The 16,804-nt window shown below is 39.4% G+C and overlaps 1 protein-coding gene across 2 annotated transcripts in view; it reads left to right on the top strand.

The window, feature by feature from the left end:
- LOC124721201 (uncharacterized protein DDB_G0271670-like) overlaps positions 1–16,804 on the top strand; it is a 193,652-nt gene that overhangs the window by 149,828 nt on the left and 27,020 nt on the right. For both annotated transcript variants that reach the window (XM_047246047.1, XM_047246048.1), the window contains exon 7: positions 4,728–5,176. In XM_047246047.1, the coding sequence (XP_047102003.1) occupies positions 4,728–5,176 (449 nt within the window). The remainder of the gene's footprint in view (positions 1–4,727; positions 5,177–16,804) is intronic.

Genomic DNA, 16,804 nt, shown 5'->3' with positions numbered 1-16,804 from the left:
CTAACAATGGCAACCTCTGTTTGTTTAGCAGCATCGTTTTTAGGGACTGGCTGATTAAGAACAAAAGCAAAGGAGGTAGTGAAAGTCGGGCTCCGCATGGCCTCATAGATATTTTTTTACCTCTCCATACAAGATACATTTAGTTGTTTTCATTTCCTTTCTTCAAGGAAGACACTGCAGTCCCCACTCCAGACAGGGTGATCCCAGAGTAGTTGCATACTTCATAGGAGATGAAGAACCAACTCTTTATGGGTGGCCTTCCCACATTTGCCACAAGTGGCTTCTCCCTTACATCTGACAGTAGTGTGCCCAAGTGCTGGCACTTAAAACAGTGCACTGGGTCCGGGAAATAAGGTTGCATGCTGAGGTGAAAGAAACCTGCCTTGACATTCTCTGAAAGTTTCATGCTGTTGAATATAAGTATAAAAGAGTCAGATTTCACTAGATTTCCATCCGTCCTTTTCATTATATTTTGTACATAATAATTGCTTCTTGAGCCCACTCATTTTTCATTTCTTCTCTGGGAATGTCAACGAGATCCCTAGAAGTCCCAATACTTTTACTGTAGTTCAAGCTGTTATGCAATTCTGTCTCTCTTGCATAATCCCCAAGACACCTAGCTTTGGAACGTAACTGTTTCCTGGGAACTAGAAGTTTAAGTGCTTGGCTGACTTTAAAGAGCCACAAATTCCCTCTAAGCCCTTTTGGATATAGAAGGGTGAAACCTTTTCAAAACTATCCTCTTTGCGCTTGCCGATCAAAAACACGTTCTGGCCAGCAGCATATGTTTTGTTCCTATAAATACCACCACTCTGAATAAGTCCAGTATCAGGAGGACTGGCTACAGTAGCCCTCTTGTTCAACTGGGTGTTGGTACCTACCAGCAGTCCACTCTTTCTGCTGGGAGGAGGAAGAAAAAACTGCTAAGGATCCATCCCGGTCCCACAAATAGCTAAGAAAAGAAAAGTCCACCTGGACAGAGCTCCACATGCCTAAGTAAGCCTTATACAGCTGAGGTGCAGCAGGTTCCTCAGAGGTTGCCCGCTAACAACTGTTCCACGTCAACAGCTACGCATCTTATCAGTCTGCAACACACTTTAAGATTGAGGTTTTTTTGAGGTTTGTACCAACCTGAAAACTTTGTTATAGAATAAATTAGAGAAGCTTTCACGCCACATCCATCCATGTGTAATAAAGCTGATTTCTGAAATACCATTTTTTGAAAATAGGCTGTACACTATGTGCTGTTAAGAGTATTTTCAACACACGTAATTAAAATATCTGATTGTTCATTATTATTCTAATTGTCTGTTTTACTTATTTTTGTTTTATGTTATAAATTATTATCCTACATTTTAAATTAAGGTTTTATGTTTTTTACACTTTCACATGTTCATTTTGTTAGTTGTAAATAATAAGTAACTCATTATTACGATAAAAAATCATTACAATAATAATTGTCTATAGAAAAATGCTTAAAACACAACTTCTTTTTACACCATGCACATAAAGTGAACGAAATTTCTTCACGTAATGTACACAATGGACAACTCAATATAAAACAAATTTCAGTAGGACTCTCAAATTGTGCTGGGCGATCCTCAAAATATCCTAATTTGTACAAGTCACATTTCAGGACGTTGGTAAAGAAAATTGATTATGTACTCGTGATTGCAGCTTGATTATATTGTTTCTCAAGTGAAGATGACATGGCTGTATGTGTCCCATCAAGCCTTTTGGGATCGCCAGATGAACAGCTTCTTTGTCCTCAGGTGTGACACTAAAAACAATTCTTTCATACTGACCATCCGAAGAATCTAACAATAATACAGATTTATCTTGTGCACTGGGAAAGAAAACCTCTCTCAAATATCTTTTGACGTGGTCAGACATCATTTTACCAGATTTTGATGCTATCACAAAAACATTTGGAGCTTCAAAAAGAGAGTTTCGAATTCACAGTCCAAACATTCCATTAGTTTCTTTTAAAGCTGTTGAAAGAGGCTGATCAGTGTGAAAAAGACGTTTTGAGCTTTGTTCACCTAGTCTTCCCAAAAGGCTTGGCAGGGCAGGTACAGCCACTGGATGCATATAGCTTTCGATGTTGGAAGAACTTTGGAGATTTTTCAGCTATTGTTCTGTTGAATATGATGATGTCATGTAATGAAGCTGTACTCACTTTGACAAGGTATTCCACGTTCTAAAATATGCCTGGTAGAAATAAAGATATTTAAAGGGACACCCAGCACAATTTGAGAATTCTGCTGCATTTTGTTTTATACTGTGTAGTCCATCGTGTGTGTTATGTGCAGAAATTTTGTTCATTTTATGTGCATTGTGTAAAAAACATTATGTTTTAAGCATTTATTTACAAGTAATCATTACTGTAATGATGCACTAAAAAAATTGAATAATAATGAAAGTTTAGATATTTTAATTAGGTGTGTTGAAAAATACTCCTTCAGTGCACTGTGTACAGCTTATTTTCCAAAAGTTGCATTTCAGAACCCAGCTTTATTACACATGGATGGATGTGGTGCGACAGCTTCTTTATATTGTAACAAAGTTTTCATTTTCTGAAATTAATTGATGGTGGTGGAGTATTTTGCAAAAATTCAAATTATTACAAAATTTCAAATTATTGTAGAAGTTGATTAAACAGATTTCAAGAACGCTTGTGGCCTTTCAACTTTTATATGAACACACTTTTTTTTAATATATGTATCAAGATCTTCCCTCTACAGCTAATATGCCAAATCACCTTCTGAGATATGTTACCCCTTAAAAGTGAAATTGAGCAAAAACAAAAAAGTACATCCTGCATTATTTTGACCCCTCAACGTATGCACCAAGTTTCATCCAAATCATTTATTTACACTTGAGCCTGTTCACTTGTTAGTCACAAAATCTGTTTTGTAGGCACATACTTTCCAACAAAAAAGAGTAGTCAGAGTATCAAATGGAATACAAGAGCAGCAGTCTTCTTTCATACACTTACAATATGTTTCACTTCATATACATTTCACTGTAAAAGCACACTGTTTGTGAAATGTTTGGGCTTATACTACATACAATGGAAATTTTCTGATATTAGAATGTTTTCTTAATATTATTTAGTCTTGATTATGACTGAAAGTTAAGTGAAAGGAGATTCAGGTGCAAAGAAATAGATAAAACTATATGAGGCTTCAACTCTTGTGAAGCAGATAAATGGTGAGCAGTCACTGTAGGCACTAGGGGTTGCTGAGGCTTTGCAGAGGAATGGAGTTTCTGCATGTCAGTGCATACTGCCCTCAGCAAAGATGGCTCTTGACTGGCTGACCACAGCGTGGTGTGGACTGCAGACAGGGATTGGATTAGAGGTAATGGCTAACAGGTCCCAAGGGTCGACACAAGTGGGCACAGGTAGAGAGAAACTGCTGCTCAGACAGAGGGCTGGTCCAGGACTGTACTGACCTGTGCCTCAACTGCGTGCAGTGTGTGGTCCCTCAGTTATTACCGTTAGACCAGATTTTGGCAATGGTGCGGCACCCACAGGTGCTACGGAGACAAAGAACAGCCTCAGTGCAAAGTAGCCATCAGTATTCTGTGGACATTTACGCTGATCTCTGATTCCACCAGCCGCGGACCACGTGGGTTAAGCACCACGCGTGCTCCTCACTGTTGCGTATGTCAATTGAACGGGCACCGCTCGTTCACTCTGTTCTGTCACATCTGCGAATTAGATGGCATCCCATGTGACAAAAGGTAATTTGCACATTCGACTGGACACGTGTCTGAACACAAGACCATACTGCAAGCCCAATCACTCAGGAGTGTACACCCTCCAGGGTCAGTGGTCAAGCCACTTAACCAGGTCAAACACCTTGCTGCCCGCTTCAAAATCATGATACTAGTGCTACAAAGCACATTGCAGGCACATCATTTGACTGTGTGTGGTAGTTCAAATAACCCAGACTTTCTCTATCAACTATTAAAGTAATGGCAGTAATTACATAAGTTTATGCAATTTTCAATACGAGTGAAAAGGGGAAAGGGAAGAAAAGACATATCTCTTTGACTGAGCTGTTTGCTAAAAACATAAAGCGACAGACAGTGTATGAACAAGGAGAAGTGCTAAGACAGACCTTGTTGTTTGGGACTGCATTCTAAAGGTGGTTTCTGAAATATGAGTGGCTAATGGTCTGATCAATAGAGACAGCGGCTTCACTCTCAGTGAAGCATGGGATCCATCCCTTAGCCAACTGAAGTCACAGAGTCACCTGAAAGTGACTTCTGCACCCAACTTGGGCAGCAGAAACACTGAGGGGCTGGAGTGGGTTCTGATGATTCAGTGATCACGTCCCACCCACCGTTCCATCCAGTGCATTGTGCACCAGTGCAGAAAGGGTAGAGATGGGGTGTGATGAGAGTATAAAGGAGGCACAATGTAGTGAAGGTGCTCATTCTACACCTACCTTCTGAAGAAGGCGGCAAGGTACTCGGCCAAAATATTTTGTTACGTAAATGACTGCACATGGCTGGACACCGAAGAGTAATACGAACAGTTGATTTGTCAGGAAAGCTTAAGATCGCACATGTATGTTTTATTGGCATGTCAATCTGGGAAAAAATATCCATCCAATTTACCACTGCAATATACATGTAAGAGAGTTCACTATTGCATCCTATGTTGCATGTATACTTTGTAAGTTGTGTGTACAAAATAGTTTGTCTGTTATCCACAGGTGGATCCAGGGACAGTAAGCTACCGTATAGGTATTGAGGGCCCTGTGAAACCTGTGCTCAATGAATCTGGATGTGTTGTTACATGTTTCTTTGATCCTGATGTGGAAGATCCTGAACCTGACCCACCTGGTAACTCAAAAGCTGTAAGCTCTTGTGAGGAAACAGAAACTGTGGAAAAGAGCAGACCACGAAAATTTACTCCAAAGCGTGGAAAGGCCAAGCTGTCAGTAGCATATGAAGATGACTTAAAATTTGTTGCTAAGAATGGCGGTCTTGACTCAGCGACAGACTATGATGACCTTGAGCCCCTTGAGCCATATTTCACCGCTGAAGACATGAAGTCTGGAATTTTATGTGAAGATGAAGAACTTACCAGTAATCAGTTGAAATCTTCTGATGAACCTGCTTATGGCAACAGTCGTCGCAGACGTTCTAGGAGGTCAAAAAAGTATGTACTTTAGATTAAACATAGAAAATATGAGGAGACTCTAAAATGACTGTAAGACTTGTGGAAATTTGGCAGTTGTGTAGGAATATAGGTTATCCTTGTTTGGTCATTACAAATTTGATTTAAAAGTAATGCTGATGAGTAACAGTTAAGGCTGTTAACTGTTGTCAGTACACTCCTGTATTAATCATATATTCCTTGTGCTGCCATTTGTAAACTAAAATTTATAGCTAAGAAAGTAAGTTTCCTTGTGGGTCTCATTGTGTGGTATTATTATTATTATTACTATTATTATTATTTTTTTGTTGTTACAAAGGGTTCCTATTTCAAGCATTTGAAATACAGCAGTAGCATGTAGATTTATTCTTTATTCACATCTCTTTATAGCAACACTTCAGTATTACAGTAAACATTCATTTAATATTTTAAGAAACCATAAAAACTACTTGTGTTGTAAAGATGATAGACTACTGCGTTACTTCTAAGTTACAGTTCCACACTGCCGCCTAGTGAACAAAATAACAACTTATGGACCATGTGAGATGGCATTTTTTCGGTCTTGGCTCTTCAGGCATTTCCATTGGCACAGTTGGGCCTTAGTTTTGACATCATACCCATATACCCATGTTTTGTCAGCTGTCATAACCTTCTTTAGAAGTTTGGGATCATTGTCTAATTCATTCAGTAATTCCTGAGCAATGTCTATGTGGTTTTTAGAACAGATAAAACAGTCTTGGTTGCACAAGATAGGCTTAGTAAAACTTCGCAGGTGACATGTCTCACCTGTTCTAGGCATCATCAGGCAATCGATAAAAATTCTTGCTAATCATAACCAAGAGGTAGAATATAATGAAGAGTCCCAAAGAAGTGGGAGATAACAACCAGATAGCCACTGTCAATGCTTCATTACATCACCCATGAAGAAACTGCCCCTAGAACACAAATATGGTCTGTTTACAATACTGTCTTCATGGTTGGTGTAATGAAGTATTGAGAGTGGCTATCTGGCTGTTACTTCCCAGTTCTTTGGGTCTCTAAATTGTGTTCAACACCTCGGTTATGATTAGCAAGAATTTTTATCGATTGTCTGATGATGCCTAGAACAGGCAAAATGCATCACATGTGAAGATTTAATAAACCTATCTTATGCAACCAAGACTGATTTTTTTTCTGTTCTAAAGATGTATTATGGTTACAGCACTAGTGCCATTACAGTAGTCACAGAGTGGATTGATTTTAATTTATGTGTATGTGATGTCATTCTTAATTGAAATTCAACAATTTCAGAACAGACTTCGCTGCTCCACATTTCACGCCCAAAACACTTGTAAATTCTTGTCGTACTGTAGTAGATCACCAAAAGCCACAGTCAACATTTTGAATGTGGTGCTGCACTGTTTTCCATTTTTTCAAGCAAAATTTAATGCAGATTCTTTGATCCCACTTTTTCAAAAGTAAAAATTCATCAAGAACTCAAAAAAAAGTACATTTTTGACTTTCAACGGTAAACTAAATATTCAAAACAGCTGAAAAAACATCAGGAACATGTGTACCCACAAGATAAAAAAAAATTGAAAATTGGATATAAAAGCTTGAAAAATTAAAAAAGTCATGTTACTTTTTGATCACATCTTGTATAAGAACAGCATTCTGAAAGTAAGTGGTTTCTTATTCGAAGTGAAACGGTGTGAAAACTGAGAAGGTTTTATTCAGTGATGTTGATGTAGTTGCATGACCAGATTTCCCAGTCATAATTTGTCAATATGACATCCAAGATTATCAGTGAGATCACAACCATGACAGTTTTTCTGTTACTGTACTTGCCCTGGCTCATTAGTGAGAAACATAGATTGGTGTGTGGTTGGGGGGGGGGGGGGGGGGGGGTGCACGCATGTGTTCGTAGCTTGCATGTAACTATGGAACTAGTTTGAGACTTTCTTGCTAAATTGTGTAATCTAAAGAACAATTCAAAAGTTTCTTTTATGCTGATGTGGTCAACATTGTCTCTGAATCTGTTACATGAAATTCATATTATATTGTGTGCAGTGAATGATTTTGTATAGGAATATACTGTTTCACACTTTCCTTTACCTTGTAATTTTAAGTAAATGATTTTAATCAGTGCTGTGTGGAATTAATGGAGTGAATCATGTCCTTGCTTGGATTGACATGAGTCAATTTCTACCTTTCCCTTATGATCAGGAAAATAGCATGTACCCTTCATCACTCTGCCATGCACTTCAGTGTGGTTTGCAGAATATAGATATAGATGTAGATATAGGTGTAGATGTAGATATCCATTCCTTTGTTGTGTAACTGAATAATGCTAGTTACCCTAGTGTACTTGTTCTGTCTCTTGCTTTTGCACCTTGGGTGGTATCTGATGGTTATGTCAGTTATGTGAATTTGCATAATGACAAATATTGAGTCCACACTTGTGGTCTCAAAGGTGTCAGTGATCTTTGTGAATATACCCCTCAGCACATGTTGCAATAGCAGAATTTTTGTGCCCATTCACCAGTTGCAAAGCTGGTTATTCTGCCGAGGGTGACATTGTGCATTGTTAATTACTTTTGTGTGTGTAATCAGTATGCCATGGAACCAAATCTGATAATTTTGTACACCAGCTTGCTTACTCTTTTTGTGCATTTGCATTGATTTGTTCAGTATAATACTGTTTTTTGCCTCAGTATTCAACTAGGTATCTACAGATGAAGCATTGTTTTATAAATGTGTACCCTATTTTCACAGTTGGGTTTCTCAGACATTTCTACTTCAGTACAAAATACGGTTTTTGGTGTGTCATAATGAACACTATCTAATCTGTTCCAGCACACCACAGGCTTCCCCCCAAAGAACATTTCTGGAGATCCCTGAATACACCACCACTGGGTCATTTGAAATGTGATGATTCATGATATTTCTGTGTTCGTCTAATGTCCTGTCACTCTAGTGATATGTAAACCAACTTGGAGAGTGGTGGTAAGAGTATCTGCATGGAAAATAGTTCCATTGCTGGCAATCATAACCCCAGAGGCCGCAGACATCGTGTCATGTGGGAATGGTGCTTGGCTTGCTATAGGAAATAAAGACCTGGATCACCATACAAAGTGGCGGCTCATGTACCACCATTGAAGCCTTTGTTCATCCACTGTTTGAATACAACTACTACCTTGCTTCTATGGACCTAGACTTTATTTTGATGCTCTATGTTATCATGTATTGTTGTGTCAGACGAGGCTAGCATTGTTCATTGGTATTGGATTTGAGCTCACATTACTAGCAGTGGTAATGTTTGCTTTCCCCTGTGTTTTTGGCATTTGACTTTGTGTTGACCTGAGTTGTCATATGGTACATGGTTCACGACAGTTCCCTACTTAGTTTGTGTTGGGCAACTACACAAAAGTGGTAATGAGGAACTAAAAACCTTTCATGTTATTAATGCAACATGAACACAAAGTTTATGGAAATGTGACAGCAGCAGTAGCAGCACTTGATGCTGCAGTAACAACTATGACAACAGGACAACAGGAACAAATTCAGAGACAATTTTAGATGCCATAGAAAAACAGAATGGCCTGCTGAAGTGCATACCAGTGTGAGAATATGACATTACTGCATGATTTCGTTTATATTGCAATCCTTTGATGCAAAAAAACATTCCAAACTAGTTCATCATACTTTTATTTTTCTGGCTTTTCAAAGCAATAATTACACTGGTGTCAAAAATTAAAGCAATAAATGGAAATTTTGCAGGATGCATTTATTTTGCCAGAAAACAGTATAAACAGGTGATAATAAAGTAGAAACAATTTAAAGAAACAGAAAGTAATCAACTGCAAGAAGCCTAACAGTAGATAAAAATGTTCGTTTTTTCCCAACTAATGGATTGGCACACACATTCCTGCAAATGGTTAATGTGTTCAGTATGGCATGTGACCACCTCTGGCAGCAGTAAAGGCCTGACAATGATGGGATATGCCGTGAATGATGTCATCAATCTCATGTTGAGGCAATAACGCCCATTCTTCCTGCAGAGCTGCTCGCAAGTTTTGGAGAGTGATTGGTAGATGGTGATGTGGTGCAACCTGTCTCCCTAGTGCACCTCAGCGAGCAGGCCGTACCATGTGTGCAGTATCTCCCATCAAAAAAAAAAAATAATAATAATAATAAGAAGAAGAAGAAGTCAACCACCCATGCTCTATGAGGTCGAGCATTATCGTCCATCAGTATGAAGTCTGGGCCCACAGCACCTCGCAACAACTGTGCATGAGATCCCAAGATCTCTTCACTGTACCTGACTTCAGTTAAATCTTGCTGATTCACCCATACAATTTCATGAAGAGGCATTTGAGTGGTCAACATAATCCCTGCTTACACCATTAGGGGTCCTCGTTGATATCGATCTCTTTCCACAATGTCTGGGTCCCAAAATCATGTCCCACATGCCCTCCAGATGCGAATCCATTAAGAATCACTCTCCAGACCAAATCGGGTCTCATCTGCGAAAAGCACATTGGCCCACAGTTTGACCATCCAGGTGGCATGTTGACGGTTCCACTCTAGATATTCCCTTCTGTAAAAGCACACCAGAGGTAAACAAACAACAGGTCTCCAACAATAAAGGCCACTCTGCTGAAGGCTTCTGTACACTGTTTGCTTCAATACAACATGTTAAGGAGATACTGCGAGGTCAGATGCCAGTTGCAGTGTAGTACTAAGGCGATACCGTCATGCCCTTACTGCTAAATAACAATCCACTCTTTCTGGTGTCACACGTGATCGGCCCTTTCCTGGTCTCCATAAACTTTCGCCTCTTCTGAGAAACAACAAAATGATTCACATTAAGCTGTAGGGCAACATCAGTTTTTGGCTCTCCTGCTTCCATACTTCCTGTGGCCCTCAACAGCAGAGAGTCTGCAGGTGTCTTCTCTGTGCTGTACTGCACCGTCTGTGACTGTGTACACAGCGATTGTGGATGTTGGACTACTCTCATTGCTGACGTGGTTGTGCATTGGTCGGAATGCCATCTTCCATGCGTAACATGATCGTAACAACATCTGTTCACAGTTTGTATGATTATATCATGAATTAGACACATGACGAGGAAATAGCAGCGTTTTGCTTTAATTTTGGACACCAGTGTACTTGATAGCTGACGTCTGTCACTTGCCGTTATGGTATTGCCTCATCAGCCATGAACAACCTCTCGGTTGTAGGTAACACGCAAATATGGCAAGTCACTTCACAAATCCTGTTAATGTGTGATGCAGAGCTGTGTTGGAAGTGGCCACTGCAACATACGTCAGAAATCCAAGATGCTCTGTCAACAGCTGATTTTAAGTGACCAGTGACTGGAGTGCGGCAGGAGATGAGATGAACCTTGTAGCCCTGAATTTAAACTTGTGTCTTGAGCTAACCACAACCTGGTGACGTGTAATGTGTCCAAGAAACCAGTGGTCAGTAATCTACAGCAAAACAAAAATCACATTTGCTTTGTTTACGTTGATTAAAGCTAACTTCTATTAGGAAACTAGAGACAAAAATTTCAGTTTCAGTGCTAAAAAATAAACTGTAATGTCTTGTTCACATTCATTGGTTATCTGAAACTATCCTCACACTGGCTACACGGACTGCTGCTTTACCAATGGATATGCAGTCCTGGATGGCACTTGGTTGTATGTTATAGATGATGCAGGCAGATTCCAGATGAAAAAAGAATGATAGGAAAAAAAGAAAGAGCAAATAAAAATGGCATGGCAAAGAATGAGCAATAAAAAATTACATTAAAACCACTTAGTTGAATTGAAAATGATGGTAAAACTCTTTTGATTGATTTAGAAATAAATTTTCACAACAGTTGACGAGATTCGAACCGATGACCTTCAGCATAGCGGGTTAATATGCTAACCATTGCACCAAAGTACAACACTGAGTTAACTCATTTTATTTTTGACTGTGTTCACCCATTTGCAATGATGAATTGCAGCCTTCAAAAACTTGGTTCCACGCAATGTTGTGCAAAGCTTATCTATTGTAAGCCAATCTCTGTGATTATGATAACTGCATATGCGACGCTGAATCTTGTCTTGGGCAGAAGTGTCCAACAATGTTTAATTAATGCTATGTATGAAATGTGTGTATTTCATGAGCATTGTTGTGTGTGTGTGTGTGTGTGTGTGTGTGTGTGTGTGTTTGTGATGTGGTTATCATGTATGATGAAATGTCACAATCAACATGTGCCTACTCACCAAGTCAGAATCAAACTAACTTGCTGAGTAGACACATGTTCATTGTGGAATGCATCTACAATTACTTTATAAAGCATGTATTCCAATTTTCACGTTCATTATCAAGACCAGGCACTTTCAGTGCTGCATCAGTAGGTCAGGCTCGAGAATGAACCATTTGGCTCTAAACTAGTCACCAAACATGTTTACTGAAACTGTGACAGATTTGTTAATAAACACTTTATGAAATAAAAAAAAGTTTCAGTGTCCAGTAATTCTTACAGTATATTGTGTAATTAAAGTGATAGGGTTAATTTAGTAAGAACAACATATGGCAGTCAATAATGTAATTATTTGCTTTCCTAGCTGGTCACAGTCTTGAAGAGAAGCTTTAACCATTTACTTTTTGACCTATTTTGGCACCAAGTTTGGCAAGTTGACTCGTAATGGAGTGGAATTTGTGAAGCTGGAATTGACATTGGGGAATATGTCAGTAATTTAATGTTCCATGCGTTTTGAGTAGACAACCATCATAAGGTTTTTAAATGGAACTCTGAACCATTTCTACAGTACTTTGAGTGCTCCCACAAAATCTTTTAATTTACTCAGACAGTTTTTCAAGATGGCTTCTGTCTTTTATGGGGCATAGAAAAGGACATCCTCCTTTATCTCCAAGACTAACACCCATCTAATTGTTGTCGCCCCATGTGCTATGAGCTGGAATAACTCACAGTTTGAGTTGGAATCTCAGAGAAGACAGCCGGATGAGTACATTATGTATGTGGCTTTCCTCAGCTGATGTGTGTGGCCTTTCTCAGCTTCTCCAGCAAGTCAGCACCCTGATGACAGCTAATGTAGCTCACTATTGCATTTTGCCCTCTCCCTAAACTGTCAGCCTTCTTCTGACAAAGAAACATTCTCCAGCACCTTTCGCACAACTCGGCCACCATTTAGAGATGTTTTGTTTTGTGGTCTTTTATACTATTCATTCACTTATATAACTCTTTTGAGTGGACCAGATTCTTACAAAAGAAGTTCATGTTATTTCTTTACTGAAATAAATCATATCTGTGTATAATTACCAAGAGTGCAAAGGCGTAACACAATAAAGGAAGTCTTGCAGTTTGAATTGCTCTCCTAGTGTTTCCACATATGGTAGGTATCTTTTTGATTTTGAATGGAGGTTGCTTCACTGTTTCTGTGTGCATGCTGTGCAAAAGACTCAGACAGCTCCATCTTAGTGTGCATTAGTTATGTTAGGCAATATTAGTGATGAAACAGTTTGGGGGAAAATGTGTGCTAGCCAAGTCAGTTTGGGGAAATTAATGCTGAATCTTACATGCCTTCGAAGTTGCAGAAAAATGAAAATATGAATTCATCTTCATAATTTAAAATGAGATTGTGGTGCCATAATATGTACCATTGAATACAGCTGTCAAAAGTGAACACAGTTTAGCAAAAAAAAAAACTGTAATTTGCATTGATTTGGCATAAAAAAACTGTGGATTTCATTGTCTTCATGATCTTCTCCATTTCTCAGAAATATTATGTGAGCAGAAAAACTTAAGAGAATAAAAGCTCCACCGCTAAACCTAAACTTCTTTATTAACTTAACTTCCTAATGCAAAGCTTATTATGAAATGCTTCCGTACAACATATGCATAGGAGTGGATCTCAGTTTATAAACTGTTTATGTTATTATTTATGGTAACCTAAAATGAAATTTTCAATCACTTAATGACTCACATCCTATAAGGGGCAGTCAAATGAAAATGAAACAGATGGAAAGTAAGTAAACTGTTTATTATTTCACCAGTAATTACCGTAACTGTTGGTACATGCATCCCACTGTGAGGCGAGATGGTCATTGTCTTCATGGAAAAATATGTGCTGTTGGCCATGGAACCATGATTGTAGCCAGTTGTGCACCTCTTTGTCCAAATGAAATTGATGGCCACGAATGTCTTTCTTCCGGTCTCCAAGGTTATGGAAATCTCATGGAAGAGATTGGGTTTCAATGGAGAATGTGTAAGGGCTTTCTAGTTAAACTTCCGCAGTTTAGCCAAAAATAACCTTTGCTCTCCCCATGCCTTCTCCATTATTTTTGGACCCCTGAAGAAAGACATATGTGGCCATCGATTTGCTTAAGACGCAGAGATGCATGCCGGGGTACAATCGTGGTTCCACAGGCAACCGCGAACATTTTTCCATGAAGGCTCGACAAGACGCCTCCTGAGACGTGGCAAGGTAGGAGTAGGCAAAATACAACAGGGAATAACAATATTAATGTGCTAATAGTAAACTGCAGGAGTGTCTATAGAAAGGTCCCAGAACTGCTCTCATTAATAAACGGTCACAATGCCCATATAGTACTAGGGACAGAAAGTTGGCTGAAGCCAGATGTAAACAGTAATGAAATCCTAAACTCAGATTGGAATGTATACCGCAGAGACAGGCTGGACAGTGAAGGGGGAGGCGTGTTTATAGCGATAAGAAGTGCAATAGTATCGAAGGAAATTGACGGAGATCCGAAATGTGAAATACTTTGGGTGAAGGTCACGGTTAAAGCAGGCTCAGACATGGTAATTGGATGTCTCTATAGGCCTCCTGGCTCAGCAGCTGTTGTGGCTGAGCACCTGAAGGATAATTTGGAAAATATTTCGAGTAGATTTCCCCACCATGTTATAGTTCTGGGTGGAGATTTTAATTTGCCGGATATAGACTGGGAAATTCAAACGTTCATAACGGGTGGCAGGGACAAAGAATCCAGTGAAATTTTTTTAAGTGCTTTATCTGAAAACTACCTTGAGCAGTTAAACAGAGAACCGACTCGTGGCGATAACGTATTAGACCTCCTGGTGACAAACAGACCCGAACTATTTGAAACAGTTAACGCAGAACAGGGAATCAGCTATCATAAAGTGGTTACTGCAGCGATGATTTCAGCTGTAAATAGAGATATTAAGAAATGTAGGAAGATTTTTCTGTTTAGCAAAAATTACAAAAAGCAGATTACAGGGTACCTGATGGCTCAACACAAAAGTTTTGTCTCAAGTACAGATAGTGTTGAGGATCAGTGGACAAAGTTCAAAACCATCGTACAATATGCGTTAGATGAGTATGTGCGAAGCAAGATCGTAAAGAGATGGAAAAAAAGCCACCGTGGTACAACCACCGAGTTAGAAAACTGCTGCGGAAGCAAAGGGAACTTCACAGCAAACATAAACATAGCCAAAGCCTTGCAGACAAACAAACATTACGCGAAGTGAAATGTAGTGTTAGGAGGGCTATGCGAGAGGCGTTCAATGAATTCGAAAGTAAAGTTCTATGTACTGACTTGGCAGAAAATCCTAAGAAATTTTGGTCTTGTGTCAAAGCGGTAGGTGGATCAAAACAAAATCTGCAGACACTCTGTGACCAAAATGGTACTGAAACAGAGGATGACAGACTAAAGGCCGAAATGCTAAATGTATTTTTCCAAAGCTGTTTCACAGAGGAAGACTGCACTGTAGTTCCTTCTCTAGATTGTCGCACAGATGACAAAATGGTAGATATCGAAATAGACGACGGAGGGATAGAGAAACAATTAAAATCGCTCAAAAGAGGAAAGGCTGCTGGACCTGAGGGGATACCAGTTTGATTTTACACAGAGTACGCGAAGGAACTTGGCCCCCTTCTTGCAGCGGTGTACCGTAGGTCTCTAGAAGAGTGTAGCGTTACAAAGGATTGGAAAAGAGCACAGGTCATCCCCATTTTCAAGAAGGGACGTCGAACAGATGTGCAGAACTATTTTGGAACACGTATTATGTTCGAGTATAATGACTTTTCTGGAGACTAGAAATCTACTCTGTAGGAATCAGCATGGGTTTCGAAAAAGACGATCGTGTGAAACCCAGCTTGCGCTATTCGTCCACGAGACTCAGAGGGCCATAGACACGGGTTCACAGGTAGATGCTGTGTTTCTTGACTTCCGCAAGGCGTTCGATACAGTTCCCCACAGTCGTTTAATGAACAAGGTAAGAGCATATGGACTATCAGATGTGATTTCAGGTGTGCCGCAGGGGAGTGTCGTAGGACCATTGCTATTCACAATATACATAAATGACCTTGTGGATGACATCGGAATTCACTGAGGCTTTTTGCGGATGATGCTATGGTATATCGAAAGGTTGTAACAATGGAAAATTGTACTGAAATGCAGGAGGATCTGCAGCGAATTGACGCATGGTGCAGGGAATGGCAAATGAATCGCAATGTAGACAAGTGTAATGTGCTGCGAATACATAGAAAGATAGATCCCATATCATTTAGCTACAAAATAGCAGGTCAGCAACTGGAAGCAGTTAATTCCATAAATTATCTGGGAGTACGCATTAGGAGTGATTTAAAATGGAATGATCATATAAAGTTGATCGTTGGTAAAGCAGATGCCAGACAGAGATTCATTGGAAGAATCCTAAGGAAATGCAATCCGAAAACAAAGGAAGTAGGGTACAGTATGCTTGTTCGCCTACTGCTTGAATACTGCTCAGCAGTGTGGGATCCGTACCAGATAGGGTTGATAGAAGAGAGAGAGAAGATCCAACGAAGAGCAGCGCGCTTCATTACAGGATCATTTAGTAATCGCGAAAGCGTTATGGAGATGATAGATAAACTGCAGTGGAAGATTCTGCAGGAGAGACGCTCAGTAGTTCAGTACGGGCTTTTGTTGAAGTTTCGAGAACATACCTTCACCGAAGAGTCAAGCAGTATATTGCTCCCTCCTACGTATATCTCGTGAAGAGACCATGAGGATAAAATCAGAGAGATTAGAGCGCACACAGAAGCATATCGACAATCCTTCTTTCCACGAACAATACGAGACTGGAATAGAACGGAGAACCGGTAGAGGTACTCAAGGTACCCTCTGCCACACACCGTCAGGTGGCTTGTGGAGTATGGATGTAGATGTAGATGTAGAAGTCATTGACCATCTTATCTCACAATGGAATAAGTGTCTTAAGAGTTCTGGCAATTACTTTTGTAATATAAACCGGTTTCTTACTTTTCCCCCCCATCTGTCTCATTTCCACTTGATTGCTTCTTATACATCTATGTCTATACTCTGCAAGTTACTTTATGGTATGGTAATTGATTTTTATTTGTCATCCAGTTATTGGCAATCAAGTTCTGGATATGTTTCTTGTCTTATTTGTTGCAGCCAAATATGAAATGCTCTGAATGCAGTTACACTCAATATTAGTCACTCTAGTAACCAAGTAACACACTAAATCAATCCCAGTTATGCAAATATGGCTTTATTCATAAACCTCTGAACAATAACCAAAATAAGCCTGTCATGCCTCCACACATAACAAGTCAAAAGAATCATACAGAATATGCAACATAAGCGATACAC

This window comes from Schistocerca piceifrons, chromosome X (genome assembly GCF_021461385.2).
Source record: "Schistocerca piceifrons isolate TAMUIC-IGC-003096 chromosome X, iqSchPice1.1, whole genome shotgun sequence".
NCBI classification, from domain to species: domain Eukaryota; kingdom Metazoa; phylum Arthropoda; class Insecta; order Orthoptera; family Acrididae; genus Schistocerca; species Schistocerca piceifrons.
This window is presented reverse-complemented; position numbering and strand designations above follow the sequence as displayed.